General features: G+C 37.9%; 1 protein-coding gene across 1 annotated transcript in view; it reads right to left on the bottom strand.

The window, feature by feature from the left end:
* Nucleotides 1–3,435: 3,435 nt before the first annotated feature.
* Nucleotides 3,436–20,898, bottom strand: part of CGRRF1 (cell growth regulator with ring finger domain 1) — a 30,982-nt gene continuing 13,519 nt past the window's right edge. Inside the window, exons 2-6 of the mRNA XM_059371282.1 lie at nt 20,336–20,475; nt 13,083–13,260; nt 12,781–12,928; nt 5,184–5,291; nt 3,436–4,795 (exon numbers count right to left, since the gene is read on the bottom strand). Of these exons, the coding sequence (XP_059227265.1) occupies nt 4,475–4,795; nt 5,184–5,291; nt 12,781–12,928; nt 13,083–13,260; nt 20,336–20,475 (895 nt within the window). The 3' untranslated portion in view covers nt 3,436–4,474. The remainder of the gene's footprint in view (nt 4,796–5,183; nt 5,292–12,780; nt 12,929–13,082; nt 13,261–20,335; nt 20,476–20,898) is intronic.

Raw genomic sequence — 20,898 nt, 5'->3', positions numbered from 1 at the left:
ATTACTACTATTTGAAAGAGTAACCCCATTTCCATCCTTCACATTCCCTGTGTGCCCAACCGAGCTTTGATTTTCCCATAGCCCTTTTCTCCACCTGAACTGCTACATTTTACTAATTTGTCTCTCTCTCTCTCCCCACTAGAATGTAAGTGCCACAAAGGTAAGTGTCTTGCCTATTATTTTCACTGCTGTATTCTCATGCCCAAACAATGTGTGACGTCTGGAACTCAGTAATTACTTAATTATCGAATGAAGAATCAAATGAGTTCAGGGAGCAGAAATGTGATCAAGAACACAGGTAAGTGCTGGTCTCAAAAGTAGATATAATCTCTCTTTTAAGGAAGAGAGAAAAGAAAGTCCACTGGCTATGAACATCTAAACAAAGCAGTAATAGTACTACGCAGCACACATAGGGCTTCCTCTGTGCTCTGCCCAGGTCGAAGCACTTTACACATATTAATTGGGCTAATCCTTTCAAGAGGCTAAAGGTAGGTTCTATTATCACCATTTCTACAGACAAGGAAACTGAGGTGGAGTGAGTAAGTAACTTAGCCAAGGGCCAAGTGGCAGAGCTGGGATAAAAACCCAAGATATAGGACTTCAGGCTCTATCACCTTAACCTCCACACCACACTACATCTTGAAGGTTCTTTGCTGGAAGGGATACAGGACTGGTGGGATATAGAACGTGAGAAAAGTGGAGGAGGTTTGCAATAGCTGTTAGGAATTATAGGGGGTCCAAGAGGGAAAAAAATGAAAGGATTGTTGAGCAGCAATGAAGGCCTGAACACAACTAAACAACATGGCTCTGTGGTAGACTCCATTAATTGCTTAGTTCACTTGACCTTCTGTGGTAACAGCAGTAAAGAAACACAGTTGAGTTCAGCCAAGTTTGTCGGTTGATGGGGCAGGTAGAGCAGAGAGATCAAGAAAGCAAGCTAAGATAAAAACACAATTTGCTTACTCCAAAATAAAAAAATAACAGATTCAAAGGGGCACACACATCGATGTTTACAGCAGCATTATCAACAATAGCCAAACTATGGAAAGAGCCCAAATGCCCATCGACTGTTGTAGCATATATATGTATGTAATGTGGGCAATATGAGTATTACTCAGCCATCAGAAAGAATGAACTCCTGCCATTTGCAAGGACGTGGATGGAGCTAGAGTGCATTATGCTAAGTGAGATATGTCAGTCAGAGAAAGACAAATACCCTATGATTTCACTCACATGTGGAGTTTAAGAAATGAGACAGATAAGCATATGGGAAGGGGGAAAAAAAAAAAGAAGGAAGCAAACCATAAGAGCCTCTTAGCAATAGAAAACTGAGGGTTGGGGCACCTGGGTGGCTCAGCAGGTTAAAGCTTCTGCCTTCGGCTCAGGTCATGATCCCAGGGTCCTGGGATCGAGCCCCGCATCCGGCTCTCTGCTCGGCAGGGAGCCTGTTTCGTCCTCTCTCTCTGCCTGCCTCTCTGCTTACTTGTGATCTCTCTCTGTCAAATAAATAAATAAAATCTTTAAAAAAAAAAAAAAAAGAAAACTGAGGGTTGATGGAGGAAGTGGGGAGGGGGATGGGCTATATGGGGGATGAGTATTAGGAAGGGCACTTGCTATGATGACCATGGATATTGTATGTAAGTAATGAACCACTAAATTCTACTTCTGAAATCAATATTACACTATATGTTAACTAACTAGAATTTAAATAAAAATTTGAAAAGGAAAAAAAACCACACTTGACATAGTGAGCAGGGAACCCAGGAACGAGTTAATGAATTATTAGAATAAACTCAAGGACCCAGGAACTAGAGGTCAGGCTGACAAGGATGAAGATTCAGGAGGAATATAATACAGAGAGGCAATTTCAAAATCTGGGAAATAGCGTTAGGGAATTATCCAGCGATAGGGCCCATCTGAGGCAGAACAGGAGGCTGAAATCATCTCTTCCTACCCTTCCTAAACCCAGACTATCTATGTTGATGCTTCAAATGGCCACAAACCAAGACAAGGCTCTTCACACTACAAAAATGGGAAGGCTTAAAAAATACAATAGCCCCATGGGAAATCATTCAATGACTTGTGTTGAGTCCTTGAGTTTTTAGGTTCCTCCTCTAGAACTGGTTTGGACAGTAAAAGCCCTCATATGCACTAAGTTGGGAAGAAAGAGTCACTGAAGGAGAGGTATCCAATCACCTGTCAGGTCTGCTTAATGAAGCTCTGGGTGGGATTTTTGGAAAGTAGCAACTAATCTGTATCAACCAAATATTTTCTCTAATAACCCATTCAAATAAAATACTTACGTAGATGTTCTCATAAAACATCACTTGTTCACTGCTACTGGAAGATTCTGACATAAGCCTCTAGGAGTCAGTGAACTTGTTTCTACTTGATTACCTACCAAATTCCTCGTATGTATTACCAGAAAGGGCAGAAAGATCAATTACTTTAGTCATAGTAAGAGAGGCTAAGGGCATATCATCTTTAAGAGTTATAAAAAATGATGGGCGAAATAAACAAATTCCATACCATGGAATATTAGCTTTTAAAGTGAAGGAATTCTGACTCCTGCCACAGCACGGATGAACCTTGAAGACATTGTACCCAGTGAGATAAGTCAGACCCCAAAGGACTAATATTACGTGATTCCAGGTATATGAAATACCTAGAATAGTCAAATTCATAAAGACAGAAAGTAGAAGAGTGGTTACTAGAAGCTGAAAAGAGGGAGAATGGGGAGTCAGTGTTTAAATGGATATAGAGTTTCAGTTTAGGGTGATAAAACATTCTGAAGATGGTTACTGATGATAGGCACACAACCATGCGAACGTACGTAATGTTCCTGAACTGTACACTTAAAAAATAGTTAAAATTTTCTGGTATGTATATCTTACTACAATTAAACAGTTACAAAGAATGGAGAAGATTGTAGGTGAAAATCTATCGCAGATGAGAAAGCAACCACATGGCTCAGACCGTTTCAGTACGAATGGATTGGTAAAGAGAAGCAGGATGGCTGAGATGGACAAAGTGATCTTTGAGGATTCCCCCAATTTACAGCACAGGGTGAGTTTCCCAGATAAACTGGTATGAGCTAACTGTAGCTTTCCCTGACCCCTGCTTCCAGGGGCAAGGTTGGAGCAGAGGCCTTGGGACTTCCGAGGTGGGGACATGTTTCTAAAATGCTGCCAGTCCTCCTTTGAGGCCAGAAGTCTTGCCCGATTCTCTGTAGCCCAGATTGCCAAGAGGGATCTGGCCCCTAGGAGGTATTTAATAAATAGCTACTGAGCAGAGATGAAAGTTTGATTCGGTTTATAAAATGGAGAATAGGTAATATCTTTTTCAGTGTTATATTTGATTAGAATAAAATGATATTATGTAGAAACACTGATACAAAGATAAGGCATTACTCTTAATACAAACAGGACAAAGAAGTCTTGAAAATTTCCCTGAAGTTCAGTTTATTTGCCATGATCTAATTTCTTGGTCAATGGAAGGTAATTTCCCCTGAAGACACAGAAAAGCTCTGATTTACCTTTTTCTTCTTTGTCATCTTGGAAAGCAGGAGGGATGGGGCTTTTTGCCTATCAGGTTACTACTCTGGAGGATATGCGTTTATTTGGAATAAAAATAGAGTAGAAAAAAATAGTTATTTGTTTCTCTTAACAGCTTTTCTGGCTCTAAAACTTTTTTGGTTTTAGAAGGATTTGCTACACAGGAGGAAATCAAAAGTAAGGCATTACAAGTCTCACAGTTCTTCCCTGATAGGTCACATTCTGCTAACCTAATCATATTTGACAATAAATTTAATTATCCAAGACATTTTATTATCCAAGTTTTATATATCTGCTTCCTATAGATGAGTATCATTTTAATCTATGATACACTGAGAACAGACAAGAATTGCATCTCACATTTATGATTTAAGATGCTATATTAAAATTAAGACTTGTGTTTATGTGACTATAAGGAAAATTAGATGGATCTTTATAAAAACTGTTATTTTAGGAAAAGATTTAGAGTTAGAAGCCCTTTCCAACTCCTTTAGAAACTGGGGAACATAAAATTACTTTAGGAAGAATTCAGTTTTTTCCCAATTGCAATCCAGATGATGTCAAAGGCAAAAACATCCAGAGATCTTGACTTTTACCTCCTCAGATTTTAGATGGACTGCTCTTCGGGATTTTTCCTAATCAGCATCATGTGAACTCCGCTAGCTGATAAAAGGCCAAACATTTACATTCTTCCCAAGAGGTGAATGCATTTTTTATGTATTAACACAGATGGTATTCCAGTATTTAGCATATGGGACAGGAAGGAATTCATGTCATCATCCATGTACCATGCAAAGGTGAAGTTAAAATAGAATTTTCACTGATGGTCAACACTGTAGATTCCATGTTATGGTCAATTCCAAGAACACAAATTTCTACATCTTCAGTGGAAAGTATACTTTTCAGTCATAATAACACTCTCAAAGAGCTTTCAGTTTGTCTTTCTCTGGCTCCTTTTGACTACAAAGTGTAAAAGACTCCTGAACAAACTGCCGGCACATGGGACACTGCTGGAAATAGCGAACACAGCCGTCACACAAGCATGCGTGCCGACAGGGCAGCAGCACCCAGTTCACAGTTCCATTCTGGCAAACCACACAGTCCTTGCTGTTCTCCTCTGGAGGCTCCGCTTCGCTCTCGGACAGCCCGGCCTTTTCCAGCAAACTGCGCTCTCTGCTTTTTTCCTCTGGAGATGAATTGCTGGAGGGAGTGGAATTATTATTTGCAGACATGAAGAGTTGCTGAAAATCAAAGACACAAGGTGAAGGATAATCACAAATGACAATTACTCCTTTTTTTTTTTTTAAGATTTGATTTACTTATTTGAAAGGGGGGGCAGACTCTGTACTGAGCACAGAGCCTGATGTGGACTGATCCCACGACCCCAAGATCACGACCTGAGCAGAAATCAACAGTCAGACCCCCAAATGACTAAGCCACCCAGGCACCCAAACAATTACTCTGTAAATCTGGGAGTCATAAAAGCTGCTAAAAATTTGTAAGCTAGCAAACCCAATAGCAAATAATAGCTAGTTTCTGTGATAACTGAAAAATTTTATCTCTTTATACATGGTCATTATTTGAAACTCTCCAGATAAAGGGACAGAGATAAGATAACAGGGTACTTACCTTAAGATCATGAAATTGACCTTGAGCCAGGAGTAAATATTGATACAATATTCTACAGGAAAGTTTATACGTTTTATCAGGAATATGAATTACTGACACCATGGAAATCTAAAATAAAAATTAAACACTAGTCAGTCAGTACTTAACCTCCTTACATTATTTCACAGATATGTAAAAGAAAAGTAAAAGGTGGGGCACCTGGGTGGCTCAGTGGGTTAAAGCCTTTGCCTTTGGCTCAGGTCCTGATCCCAGTGTCCTCGGATCAAGCCCCGCATCGCGCTCTCTGCTTAGTGGGATGTCTGCTTCCTCTTCTCTTTCTCTGCCTGACTCTCTGCCTACTTGTGATCTCTGTCTGTCAAATAAATAAATAAAATCTTTACAAAAGTTAAAAATTTTTTAAAAATTTAAAAAAGTAAAAGGTTGATAGATTAGAAAACTTACAATAATTGATTTTTAAAAAAAAAAGATTTATTTTTTTAAAAGATTTTATTTATTTATTTGACAGAGATCACAAGTAGGCAGAGAGGCAGGCAGAGGGAGAGGAAGGGAAGCAGATTCCCTGCCAAGCATAGAGCCTGATGTGGAGCTTGATCCCAGGACCTTAAAATCATGACCTGAGCTGAAGGCAGAGGCTTTAACCCACTAAACCACCCAGGCGCCCCAAAATAAGTGATTTAAATCATAGTCACTAAAGTGGAACCAGTTATGGAACACATTTTTGCCAGAGTTATTTCATTTAAATTATACTCAAAGTTACAAATTTAATGCAATCCCAACAAAAATAAAAATGGGCTTTTTCATAGAATTGTATGAGTTGACTCTACGATTCCCATGAGGAAAAAGAACACGTAAGATTAGCTAGGAAAATACTGGAACAAAGCTGTGGGAAAGATCAAGCCCAGTCAGATATTAAGACATAATACAAAGCCTCTAAAATTAAAATAGTACAGGCACATGAACAGACAGGTGGCTAGACCAGAACAAACGGTCCAGAAACAGACCCAACTATCTATACAAATATGACAAAGTTGCCATCTAAAATCACTCGGCAAACAGTCTTTTTATAAGAAGTACTGGGACTGGATAGCTATTTGGAAAAATATAAAATTAGATGCATTCCTCAAATCGTATGGAAGAATAAAGTCTAAAAGCTTAAGAAGCCTAATTATAAAAAAATAAAACTATGCAAGCCCTAGAAGAAAACATGTGAATTCCTTTATACTCTCAGTGGAGGGAAAGACTTTTTTTTTTTAAGATTTTATTTATTTATTTGACAGAGAAAGAGAGAGATCACAAGTAGGCAGAGAGGTAGGCAGAGAGAGAGGGGAAGCAGGATCTTCCTTGAGCAGAGAGCCTGATGCGAGGGTCAATCCCAGGACCATGAGATCATGACCTGAGCCAAAAGCAGAGGCCCAACCCTCTAGCCACCCAGGCACCCCAGGGAAAGATTTTCTTTTCTTTTTTTAAGTTGTTGTTTTGTGTGTTTTGTTTTTTTTTAAGATTTTATTTATTTATTTGACAGAGATCACAAATAGGCAGAGAGGCAGGCAGAGAGAGAGGAAGGGAAGCAGGCTCCCCCCAGAGCAGATAGCCTGATTTGGGGCTCGATCCCAGGACCCTGGGACCATGACCAGAGCAGAAGGCAGAGGCTTTAACCAACTGAGCCACCCAGGCGGCCCCAGGAAAAGACTTTCTAACAATGACTGAAATCCAGAGGCAGATGCATTTATTTGAATGTGTCAAAATTTAGAGCTTGTATGACAAAAAGCCCCATAAAGTCAAAAGACATTCGATGAAATGGAATAAAATATTCACAATATCCATAATTTATGAAAAACTTTTAAATATTGAAAACCAAAATATTGTAACCAAAAATCCTATTTAAAAATGGGCAAAGGGGTGCCTGGGTGGTTCAGTGGGTTAAAGCCTCTGCCTTTGGCTCAGGTCATGATCCCAGAGTTTTGGGATAGAGCCCCGTATTGGGCTCCCTCCTGAGCAGGGAGCCTGCTTCCCCCTCTCTCTCTGCCTGCCTCTGTGCCTACTAGTGATCTCTGAATGTCAAATAAATAAATAAAATCTTAAAAAAAAAAAAAGAGTAAATCCAGCCTTTATGACTGAATTATAATTGGAAATGGAAGTATTCCACAGTCTGAATATTTAAACTTTCAAATAGCAGTTAGTTCTTGAGTTCTTGGTCTAACAGAGTTCAATAAATAAATAAATAAATAAAAATGGGCAAAAGACATGAACAGACAATTCACACAAAATTATAAACACAATCCTCAGCCATATTAAAAGATATTCAATTTCACTCATAATATGATAAATGCAAATTACAACTTCACTGAGATATTATTTCCCACTCATTGGATTAATAGATTGCAAATGTTTATCAATATAGTCTATGGGGAAATAGTCACTTTCATATATTTCTGGTGGAAATGTATAAAAAAAGAAAAAAAGGTACAACTCCAAGGATATAAACCAAATGGAGGGGAATTTGGTAATATGTATCAAAATGACATACCTTTGCCCTTCAACCATGCAACTTCAACAATATAAAAATACATATGCACAGGTTATTCAGTGAAAAATTATTTGTTACGGCAGAATACTGGAAATTACCTGAATGTCCAGCTGCAGGAGATTGGCTAAATAGCTATGGTACCCATCGATACAGTCTACACAGTAGTGTAGACATTGAGTGTTACACAGCACGGGAAAACAATGTGAGGAACAGGTCTATTAACTCACTTGAACTGATTTCCAGAGATACTATGAAGTGAAAAAAAAAAAAAAAAAGCCCAGAACATGTATAGTATAAAAAGTGTAATATCTTTTGAGTAAAAAAGAAAATAAAAAATACACATATCTGTATTTTCTCATCATTACAATAAGAAACAGGAATAAACCAGAAAACAATGAACTTGGTTATCTACAAGAATTGGGGTATATAAGAATGGGGGGCACCTGGCCTGGGTGGAGCATGCAACTCTTGATCTCAGGGTTGTGAGCTTGACCCCCTTGTTGGTGTTGATATTATTTAAAGGTAAAAGTGTTTAAAAAAAAAAAAAGAACGGGCGCCTGGGTGGCTCAGTGGTTTAAGCCGCTGCCTTCGGCTCAGGTCATGATCTCAGGGTCCTGGGATCGGGTCCCGCATCAGACTCTCTGCTCGGCAGAGAGCCTGCTTCCCTCTCTCTCTCTCTGCCTGTCTCTCCATCTACTTGTGATTTCTCTGTCAAATAAATAAATAAAATCTTTAAAAAAAAAAAAAAAAAAAAAAAAAAAAAAAAAAAAAAAAAAAAAAAAGAAGGCATTTGGGAAGGGATGAGAGCAACATCTGAGTACATTTCCTCTTTATATGGTTTTTTCACTTACAGGAGAACTAATCAAAGTAATTTATGGACACAGAATTTGATTATAAATCCTTGGGCAGAAAACAAAGGACAGGGCAGTTGAACATCAAAATAATTAAATTCAGTAATGAGTTATAAATCACTGGGGGAAAAAAGAAATTCATGAGGACATATGGATAATAAATAAAGAAATAAATGATTACAGTATGATACTGTACTATAGTATAGTACAATACTGCTTATAGTATAATACTTGTACTTGCTTATAGTACAATACTGAGGGCTAAATGGAGAGCTGGAATTGGAAAATGATCATTTTGCAACCATCATGGTAAAGATAAAATCTGTTAAGAATTATCAATGGATAGGGGTATCTGGGTGGCTCAGTGGGTTAAGTCTCTGCCTTCAGCTCAGGTCTGGATCTTGGGGTCCTGGGCTCAAGAGCAGCATGGGGCTCTCTGCTCACTGCTTCCCCACTCCCCCTCTGCCTGCCTCTCTGCCTACTTGCTCTGTCAAATAAATACATAAGATTAAAAAAAAAAGAAGAAGAATCAAAGGATATTAAATCCAGGGGGGAAATTTTCATAAAGACTGGGATTTTGTGTGGTCTTAAAAGTGTCCTCTCCCAACTGCTTATCATTTGCAAGGGAGGGGAAAAAATAGAGCAGAGGAGAAATGAGACAACCCCTTGCAGAGAGATCAAAATTAACATCACCAATGAGAGGAAAGAACTGCACATGCCTCCAAAGGTGACGCCCTGAAAAGCCCGCATCATCACCCATGCTAAGTAGACTGGTTGAAAATGCACAACTCTGATCCGATCATGATGAAATATCAGACAAACAAAATGGCAACTGTCTTATTTTATAAAAAGGGTGTACATGACTTGTATTCTTAAAAAATGCTAATATCGTAAAAGACAAACACGGGCTGTGAAAATGTTCTAGATTAAAGGAGGCTAAAGATACATGACAAAAAGACTATCTGACTCTAGACTAGAACCTGTACTGGAGGAGGAAACATGCTGTAAAGAACACTGACACATTCACTGGCGTAATGGAATATAGGTCATAGATTGGATCAAATATTTTGCCAATGTTAGATTTATAAAGTTGATAACTATATTGTGTTTATATAAGAGAACATTTCTTATTATTAGGAAATACAAACTAAGGTATTTAGGGATAAAAAATCAGGCACACAACTTATTCTTGATTCATTTAAAAAAAATACACACACACATATGGGCAAATAATAGTGCCAATCTGGAAAATGTCAACAATGAACAACAGGAGATTTGGGTAAAAGGTATAGGGGTATTCTTCCAGTTTTCTATGTTTGCAAGTTCCTAAAATTATGTCCAAATGAAAAGTTTAAAGAAAGAATCCTACTATGGTTATAAACATATAATATTCTTTACTGCTTTATAAAGATTTAATAATTTGGCAATGGCTTCAGAAGTTGTAATATTGAACCAAAATGACAGGACTGGTAGAAGACAGTAATATCATCATCTCACACAAACAATCCTGCCATTTGATTTACTATTAAAAGCTTCAGAAGCTACTATCATGCTAGTTATAAATATATATGTAGCTGTATATATCTCAACATATATATATATATATATATATATATATATATATATATATATATATAAATGGTATGTCTAACAAAGTCATACTCTGAAGGAGCTGTTACATGTATAAAAATCATATACCTGTACTTCCCAGGTATTCATATTTGATATGGAAAAGATGCTCAAGATACACTGAATGAAAACAGGTCACGAAATAGTACATATAACTTTACCCTGTTTTTGTTTAAAAACTTACATATTATAAAGGCCTGCAAAGATGCAAATATTGACAGTGGTTAACTTTGGATGAAAGAATAGAGGTGATTATGCTTTTTTCCTTTTGGCTTACCTAGATTTTCTAATTCTATTTCCTGCCACAAACATGTATTATTTGAGTAACAGAGAAAATATAATTTAGTAAAAATGAAAATAAAAAAAGTCAAAATCAAAATATTGCAATAATAACCCCTGCTTCTACTAAAATAAAAAACTGACTACACTATCAAAACACAGTTTTTACTGCTACAACGGGAATGGTAGAGCTTAATTTTTTTTTTCTTTAGATTTAGACTCTGATCCCCAGATAAAATGGTGGAAAATCCAAATGCTCAGTTTGCTTTTAAAATTAAGAAGGAGAACATTAATACAAACTATGCTAACAAATATGCTATAGTTCCAATATTAGGCCCAATCTGAGTGCTAAGAGATGGAGAAGCAAAATTAACAGGAAAAAAGGGAGGGCATGTGCTGATGAGAAGAAAAGACCCAGAGAAGGAGACTCCAAAAGGAAAAGAGAAAATGCGTATTAACCTCGAGGGCCCGCCGCCCCAGCTCCCCTGTGGGGTTGCGCCTCCCACAGGTTCAGCCAGGCCACACCGTCTTCTTTCCAGTTGGATGGGAGGCTGAAAGCAAATCTTTCCCTCCTTGTAATGCCATTGACTTATACACTGGAAAGTGGTTAAAATGGTAAATTTTGTTATATATATTTTAACACACACACTCTGCTGTTTAGACTGAGGAAGAAAGAAAACGAAGAGGACTCTGAGTACCTCAAAGAGATAGCGATCACCCTCAGTGAGGGGGAAAGAAGCTAAGAGGAGAAGCTGGGAGGAAGGTGAAAGATCTGACCCTTTCCGTTTTGAATGTGAGGAAGAAAGGAGCTTAGAAGACACGGGTGACATGGTGGTGACAGAAGGGTTACCTTGCTGGGGTAGGCTGGGTAATGAACAGAAGCTGGAACTATGAAAACACCAACCTAACAGTTCTGATCTATCTTCAACTGAACAAGGTGAAGGGGAAGAGGGGAGGAGGGGACGGAAACCAGATCTCTCATATGGGCTCCTCAGGCGCAAGTGACTGACTTGCTGTCAAGCTCCATGAGGCTCACTAACATTGCTTATGTTTGGGTTGTTTTTTGGGTTGTTGTTCTCATTTATCACATTTATTGACCACCTTCTGTGTTCCAGGCACTGTGTTAGGTTCTGGAAATATACTGGTTTTGGTATGACTTACCTAGAAAAAACAAATTGACTTCAGTTCACTGGAACTTCAATTTGGTAAGATTAAAACCCCAAACTGTGTATAAGCAGGGTCCAGATTTCTCAATAAGGGTCTGTACTTTCCAAATGCAAGAAAATGTACATTTGTTTTGAGGAGATATTCCTTAAAAAGAAATTGTTTGGTTTTTTTTTTTTCTGAAAGTACTGGCACAGGGTTGCAGAGGCTTACTGGTCCCGTCTCTTCCTGAATGACTGAGAGTTCTCTTCAGACTCCCATTTCAGTCTTTATAAGAAGAGGATTTGCCCTAACACACAAGGTTGTTGGAAGAAATAAATAAGCTAACACTAGCCAGTGTACTGTATATGTTACAAAGTATCATAAAAATATTACCGTGTCTTTATTAATGAGCATATCAATACCATGCACTTCAGAAAAGTAGTAAATTGGGTATGATGGCATTCCTACCATGAAATGGTTTTACCAAAAGTTTATTTCATGTACAAGCTTCTACCATACTCAGAGGAATGTCAGGGCTCAGGTCCTCTTAGATCCCTAAGATGCTTTTATCTTACTAATAGGGAAAAACTACTAGACTAAAGAAGTAATGAGCACATAATGAGAAAAGGAGATCACTATAATTACTGAAAATACAAAGGATCGAGTACATAGAAGATGTAGGTGCAGCAGGGTGATGACGGAAACAAGGTGACTTGCAACCATGTAGAGAAATAAGGGAAGATGGTCTTAAAACTGAGCACTTCAGATGATTACAAGGCTTACTCATTCAGTGCTAAAAATGCTAAGAATAAACATGCTTCCTAAGAGACGTTTTTCTATCTAGCAAACATGATAGAATACAGAATGATAAAATTAACTTAATTCAACTATAATGTGCCTTTTGTTTTCTAAATAATATTCTATTCTTACAACATATTATATATATGTACATATTTATATATATATAAATAATATGTCTAACGAAGTCATACTCTGAAGGAGCTGTTACATGTATAAAAATCATATACCTGTACTTCCTAGGTATTCCTTCTTCAAGACAAATGTGTCTGGGCCAAACATATAGCCTCAGAAATTAAAATAAAACTTTTTCTATTCACCAAATAATCATGACCCATCATGCTTCCAGAATTTTAAAGTTACTTACAATGTCATAAATTTCTCGGTCTTCCTCATCAGCTAGGGTCAACAGCGCTACCAATGGATAGCGAGATCTGGGCACTGTACCAAAGTCTTCAATTTTAGTATCTCTTGGTAACTGGCAATATATTTCTTCTTTGCTGTCCTTCTTAATACTTTTTGAAAATGTAAAGGTAAATTGCCACTGTAACCCAAAATACAATAATACACAAAAAGTGATCAATAATAACTGAGCAAATACTTTCTCCATTAAAAAGTCTTATGTCTGAGATTTTCACTGGTTAACCGATCTATCAGATAAAAGGATACAAATACTGCTCTTGATAGAGATATTCACTATACAGAGCATCTTCCAGGGCTCGGGGGGTGCTTATTCGGAAGCAATAAAAGTGCTTCTGCAGAGCTTCATAGAGTTTTTGGACACTGCACCCCCAGTAGCATGTCAAGAGGCTATCTTCAAGGCAGTCTGTTGTCAAAGTTATGCCGGCTGTCGAAAACAAAGAAGAAAAGAAGACAAAGAGAAGAAAATTACCGAATATAGTTTTTCATACAATTATACACAGCGAATGACAAAAGCTTCCTTTCGATGGCTGGCCCGGCTGAAGGCAGTTCAAGGAACTCATTAAAGGGCACGTGCCTGTAAATGAAGGAACTGGTCCCTAAACAAGTAATGGAAAAACCTCAACATCTATACACAATTTTGAAGCACGATCAGTAAACTCTTATTTGTATATTTACACGTGGAAATCATGAAGTTAATTTTTTGGCTGGGACTCAGAGGCTTCTCCCACATAGTGTTTAAAAACTGAAATATAGTTCACCATTGATAACCTACCATTCTAACAGCATATATAATCCTAATTACAAGAAACAGGAGCACTGTCTCCAAACGTGGATATATACAACCTTGTAACTCTAAGAAACAGAGCAGGACTGTCTCTGAAAGTGGATATACATAACTAATGGGGTCCTCAGATGATCACTGGAGTAGAAAAAAAAATGAAAAAGAAATCAAGCCTTACTAATATTAATACGCACACTGACAACATTTATACTTTTTTTCTTTTTAAGATTTTATTTATTTACTTGTGAGAGAGAGCATGAGAGGGAGCCCAATTCGGGACTCGATCCCAGGATCGAGGACCCCAGGATCATGACCTGAGCCAAAGGAAGTCGCCCAACGGAGCCACCCAGGTGCCCCAACATTTATACTCTTGTCACATAGTTAATGTCCCACATGATATGCAAACATCCTAAGGAAAGAGTAGGGATTCCAAAACCTGAAGGGCTTAGTAGCAATGCCCTCGTTCATTTATTTGCTTTCAGTATAATAAAACACATTATAATTTGAATAAACCTGATTAAGTGGAAAAATAAATTATAAGTGGGCATACAAATTAGACTATTTTACTATTTATTAAACACTCACATAGGACTTACTATTACCACCCATATGATTTTTTTCTCCTTGCTCATGGCAGTTGCAGCAATATCAAGTTCAAGGGCAGCAATATCTAGGATCCTATTCCGTTGGCAGTGGAAACTATAGTATCTGGTGCTCAGTGGCAGCAGCAGACTTGCAAGACCAAAAGTACGTGGTCTGGGGATTGTTCCTTGCTGAACAGCCTTGGTCTCTGATTCTGGATCTCCAAACCTAACAGCAATTCTGTAAGTTACCCAGTATCCTTTGACTGGAGTCTTTTTTTTACTTTATTAATAGGAATTCTGATGGATATACTGTGTAGTTTTAGAAAGGTGATCATTGGGTGGCTGGGTAGTTCAATCAGTTGGGTGTCTGACTCTTTGTGTGTGTGTGTGTGTCTGACTCTTGATTTCGGCTCAGCTCATGATCTCAGGGTGCTGGGATGGAGCCCTGAATTGGGCTCTGCACTCAGCATGGAGTCTGCTTGAGATTCTCTCTCTCCTCCTCCCTCTGCCACTACCCCCTGCGCTCACTCTCTCTGTGTAAAACAAATAAATAAATCTTTTAAAATATATATATAAATCATCCCTTAAGAAAATAAAATAAAAAGGTGATCAGAGTATGTTTTAGAAGGATATACACAAATACAAGAAGATGCTCTACAGGATACCAAAAATTCAGTTTTTATTTTTCTTCCCCGTAGTTAGTAGTACATACGTAGACTTTCACATTTGGAGTATGTGTAGCAGCAGCGACACAGGGTTATAGCCAATCATAATTAAGCAAAACTTTTAACTGGCAGGAACACTGCACAGGTAATTGGAATAGAATTTGATTTCAAAGTTTTTTTTTGTTTTTTTTTTTTTTTTTAAAGATTTTTTATTTATTTATTTGACAGAGAGAGATCACAAGTAGGCAGAGAGGCAGGCAGAGAGAGAGAGAGAGGAGGAAGCAGGCTCCCCGCCGAGCAGAGAGCCCGATGCGGGACTCGATCCCAGGACTCTGAGATCATGACCTGAGCCGAAGGCAGCGGCTCAACCCACTGAGCCACCCAGGCGCCCCTGATTTCAAAGTTTTATATGACACTAATCATCAGGTATTTTTCAAGAATGGGAAATTTAATTAGCTATTATTTGTTAATTAGCTATTAAATAGCCAAAGAAAAACACCCCATCAATACAAATTTAAATATATTTATATTTATATATATTTAATATGTAATTACATTAATTTATTCATTAAATATCAAAACACATTAATGTCATGTTCATATATACTATTTATATTATGCTACATAACTGTGCTCATATATTTAAAATTAGTATACATATTAAAAATCATATATCCTTTTCTCTATGTCACCATAGAACCATACATCATGAGGGAAGGAAAAAAAGCTGAAGTAGATATGAAAGGGAGAAATAGAAAAGGCATAGAAAAGAAAGTGGAGGGGTGCCCGGGTGGCTCAGTGGATTGAGCCTCTGCCTTCAGCTCGGGTCATGATCACGGGGTCCTGGGATTGAGCCCCACATCGGGCTCTCTGCTCAGCAGGGAACCTGCTTCCCCCTCTCTTTCTGCCTGCCCTCTGCCTACTTGAGATCTCCCTGTCTCTGTCAAATAAATAAATAAATAAATAAAGTCTTTAAAAAAAAAAAAAAAAAAAAAAGAAAGAAAGAAAAGAAAGTGGAAAAAGAAAAAAAGGAACCCAGAAAATGATTTCTTAATATTCTTGGCAGAAATGTGTAAATGTGAAAAGATGTTAGTTATATCTAATTGTAGTTATATCAAAATGACAGGATGCACCCAGATGTCCAATGATAGGGAATTAAATGAATAAAATGTAGAACATTCTATAATGAAGTATTATGGAGCTCTTAAAAAAGAACTGAGGCATGGAATAATACCTGCATATACTACAGTGGGATGATCTTCAGAATATACACAAATGAAAAAAGCAAGATGGAGCCAAGTATATAGCATATTCCTGTTTATATCACAGGAGGGGATATCCATATCTATGTGATTGTTTACACTAAAAAAGAACCATGGAAGGATAAGGCCTAAAACATGTAAAACTACCCAGTTTATTTGCTCTGTAAAAAGCATCAGAGTTCTAGAGATTCAGAGCTGCATAAAAGGCTTATTTATAGACTGCATATAAGTGACTAAAGTGGGGAGAGCGTCAGAGACTACTGACAACTGGATACTAATCAGACTTCAACAGCTATGTCTCTGAAATTAATTAAGTTAATGAGAAGGGAGAATACAATCTGTAAATTCTACTCTCCACAATCTCTCCTACACTTGTCCATGACATAGACTGAAAAGAGAATGTACTGATTAACACTAACTGATGACAGTTCAAATCCCCCAGGCAAAACTGTTCTCCCTTTTGTTTTTTCCACTTGTTCTGCAGACAGTTCTCATCCCTACATTTTCTCAATCTTCTAAGATTCAGTGCAAACACAATGCCGTCTCAGATCGACAGCAACAACAGACTTGGAACACAGCCTTAAACCAGAAAAAATCAGAATTGAAGCTAACAGAAGCAGCACGGGGATGATTTCCTTCAACCTGCCTAGTTGTAATGGGCAAATGGAGCCCTGCATATGAGACAACCTTGCAAAAAACTGCAAAAAACAAGGACGAGAGTCAATGAGTTGAGGCATTAAAAAAAGAAGAAACAACAAAGCAGAAAAGCCACAGACTTCCTGGAGGAGAATCCCGGAGAAAAAACTAGCGTACAGGTGATCCTGCATGAGGATAATAAATCTGGAGTATTGGGAAATGAAAGTTTTACGTCGTAGAGAATAGAGGTTCACAAATTCCTCCCAAAATGGTATGTGTGTCATTTTGTCTAACCCTTTCACCTTTGTTAGGTCTCACCAGGGTGAATGAACCAAAATATGAGGAAGCTGTCACAAAGGGACAAGAAAATTTCTGACCCAAAGGAATTAAACTCAAGTAGCAAACCCTGAATACCTCCTTTCCATTTCATTAGAGCTTCTTACACTGGGGACATGGAAATACCATAAATCCAAATCCAGTATCATCACATAACAACAAAAGAAATCCCAAAAAGCACCCATGCTAAAGATAAACAGAGGACTAAGATTAAAACTGATTCTCTCGTTCATTTTCAAGTAAATCAGATCTCCAGATAGTCCCCTTCCCTTCCTACACGCCAAGCACCTTGGGAACAGTGGTGAAAAAAGACCTGGATTCTTAAACTATCTGCACACCAAATGAAATAACCTTTTAAAATGTCACAACTATTGCTCAGAATATTATTTTAATGGCCTGGTTAGACATCTTTAATGATATCCTCTGTTCCACAGTTTAAACAAATGAATTTTATCCTGCGAAACATAATTCCCAACAAATTCTTTCTCCTTATTTACCCGAAGAAGACATATAATGAATGATAGGCACTGGTCATTTTATTTTTTAAAAGATTTTATTTATTTGCGAGAGAGAGAGAGAGAGAGAGAACACGAGGTGGGGAGGGGAGGGCAGTGGGAGAGGGAGTAGACTCCCCGCTGAGCTGGGAGACCAAAACAAGGCTTGATCCCATGACCCCGAGATCATGATCTGAACTGAAAGCAGATGCCTAACCGAATGAGCCACCCAAGGCACCCCAGCACCAGTATTTTAAAAATTAAAATACTTCAATAAGCATGCTATAAACCACACATTTTTAAAAAAATTTTGTGTACAGCTGAGAGAGGTCTTCTATTTACTAGGTATCTTTTCATTTGTTTCTAGGGGCAGGGGAGGTTCTTTATGATACTATTTCTGCTTGAAAGGAAGATTGGCAGATTTCCTCCCACTTTCTATCTCACAAGTATTCTGTGTTTGTTGGCTTATAATTGAACAGTTCTTACTTTTTCAGCATATCCCAGCTTGTGGAACTATGTAGCAGGAAGGACAGCTTTGTATTGGCAGTTTTTTGTATGGGCAGTCCTACTCAAGATCCCAGTGTGACATGGCAGCAGGTGCAAGTGCCTGACCACAGAGGTCAGAGGTTACAAAACTACCACTGTTCTCTATATTTTAATTAGGCATGTTTTTTTTTTTTTTAAAGATTTTATTTATTTATTTGACAGACAGAGATCACAAGTAGGCCAAGAGGCAGGCAGAGAGAGGGGAAGGGAAGCAGGCTCCCTGCTGAGCAGAGAGCCTGATGTGGGGCTCGATCCCAGGACCCTGGGATCACAACCTGAGCTGAAGGCAGAGGCTTTAACCCACTGAGCCACCCAGGTACTCCCTTAAGCATGTTTTCTAAATAGGATAATTTTCTCATCATATCTTGAAATTTGGTCTTCCTAAGTGAAAAATGTCAGAACAAACCCCTTATCTATCATTAGAGGGGGAATAAAAGAGGTCCTTAGTTCTCTTCAATTCATAGGGTAATAATATAGTATTTATAGATAAAGAAGAATAAGAAATTTTATACTACTTCATTATGAATCAGTATTTACTTAAGATTGATAAGTCTTATTGAGTAAGCACACTGATGTTTTTAAAGACTTTATGTATGCATGTGTGTATGTATGTATTTATAGAGCGCACATGAGCAGGGGAGGGCAGAGGGAAAGAGAGAAGGAAAGACTCTCTAGCAGACTCCCTGCTGAGCACAGAGTCTGACTCAGGGCTCGATCTCATGACCCTGAGATCATGACCTAAGCCAAAATCAAGAGTCAGATGTTTAAGCAACTGAGTCACCCCATATACTGATTTTTGACGTGATTCTGGAAGTCAGAGACAGAAAGATGACTAAACAAGAAGAGTCACAGAAGCCAAGGGAGAAGGCTATCAAGAAGGAAGGGTTGATCAACTCTATTAAACTCTGCAGAGATAGTGTTAACTCAAGCCTACAATGCCTGAGGGTCAGGGTGGGGGGGAAGAAGTGGAGATTGGTGACCTCAGGGAAAGCCAGTTCAGCAGAGAGACATAGGCAAAAACCAGACTGCACTGATCTGAGGAGTGACAGTAAAGCAGGCTAAGGAAGAAGGAAAATGTAACCTGCTTTTGAGAAGCCGGAAGGGAAGAGGAAGAAGGCAGTAGTTACAATACGATAAAACATTGAGAAAGCTTGGGATTGTTTTTAAGATTCCAGAAATCTGACCAAGTATAAAGGGTGATATGGTCTCAGCTCAGGAATCTTTGTAGAGCCACAGAACTGTACCTAGAACTTCCTACTCCGTGTCTTTACTTACCTGCTACAAGAGCATTTCTAAGCCCAGAAGTTCAAAACTGCAGTCATTAACTTTCTTCCAAAACCTGCTGCTCCTCCTGTATTCTTTATCCTGGTAATAGGATCTGTCTATGGGGGGCCCCTGTGAAGACCCTGTCTTCCCCTACTATTCTCTCTCACCTGCTCCACCCTGTGTTTTATCCACAATAAACTACTTATTGTTTCTCTACTGTCTTCTTCTGTTTCTGTACTGGTGCTTTGTTCATGCTTCTCTCTCTACCTAGAATATCTCCCAACCCCATGTGATAAACACATACTTATCTTTCAAGACTCTACTCAAAAACAAATAAATAAATAAGACAGAATCAGCACATTCTTTAATGAGGCTTTTCCTGAATATGCCCGAACTTAATAATTTCTTCCTTCCCTCTTCCCTCCCATTCTTTCCCTCACTCTAATGGTCCCTAGATAGTCTTGCAGACAATTTATTTTTCCAAGTAAGCACAGAAACAAACAATTGTCATCTATTATTACCATCTCCCAGAATAACATCTTATACTAAAATAACTTAGACCCAAAATACCACAATTTCAGATTAAAAACACTTGTTCTTGAGGTTAGCAGCCTTACAGTAACTGTTTATGCTATACAATCCATACCTTTTTCACTGCACTCAAGACCCATGAAAATGGCAGTGTCCTAACAAACTATTCTCATTAACAGTTAAGATTCTTGATTCTTCTCACACGAATGCCTCTGTTTGCTAGTTGATTAAGTTAGTCTTTGTAACTATAGTACAAAGTACTATTTGTACAGCGCCCAGAATAAAATAGGTGCTCAATAAATACTTGTTGAGTCTAATGAAGAAAAAGCAATGTAGAAAGAAAAATGCTAAGAAAGGGGGAATAGAAAGAAAAAGATCTTTGGAAAATAGCCACCAACTTGTAATTGAAGCTGTAGATGGATTGGTGATCTCTAAGCCAAAAGGATTCTTGACTTGTCTCATTTGCTTTTTGAAAACTCTTGTGTTGAACTGGGTCTCTTCTGAATTTCTCAAAATTACTGGAACATCCCAACCAAACCTGAAGAAAAATAAAAATAAAATAATACATAATTCTAGCAAATGCTGAAACTTTGTTATATGTGAAATATGTTGGGCTTCATTAATTATTCCCTTTAACACAAGTACCACAAAAAGAGATTCATTTATTCAGTTTACATTATATTACAGAATTAATCTAGAAGTGACAGATGAGAGGCCCCATGCAATATATTGTTCAGCTGGCTGAACTGACATACTCCTGAAACAAAGAGTTCTATTTTAATATTGTCGGTGATAACAAAGTAGTACAGTCATTAGAGATTAATTATACTTAATATGACAGCAAAAACATGATAAGAGTTAGTGAACTTTTTACATGATATAAAAGCAAATTCATATTTAACATGCAGACTATCTGATATTATTTATGGGCCAGGAGAACTTTTATTTAAACACCAAACAT

The sequence above is a fragment of the Mustela nigripes genome, chromosome 13 (genome assembly GCF_022355385.1).
Source record: "Mustela nigripes isolate SB6536 chromosome 13, MUSNIG.SB6536, whole genome shotgun sequence".
In the NCBI taxonomy this organism is placed as follows: Eukaryota; Metazoa; Chordata; class Mammalia; order Carnivora; family Mustelidae; genus Mustela; species Mustela nigripes.
This window is presented reverse-complemented; position numbering and strand designations above follow the sequence as displayed.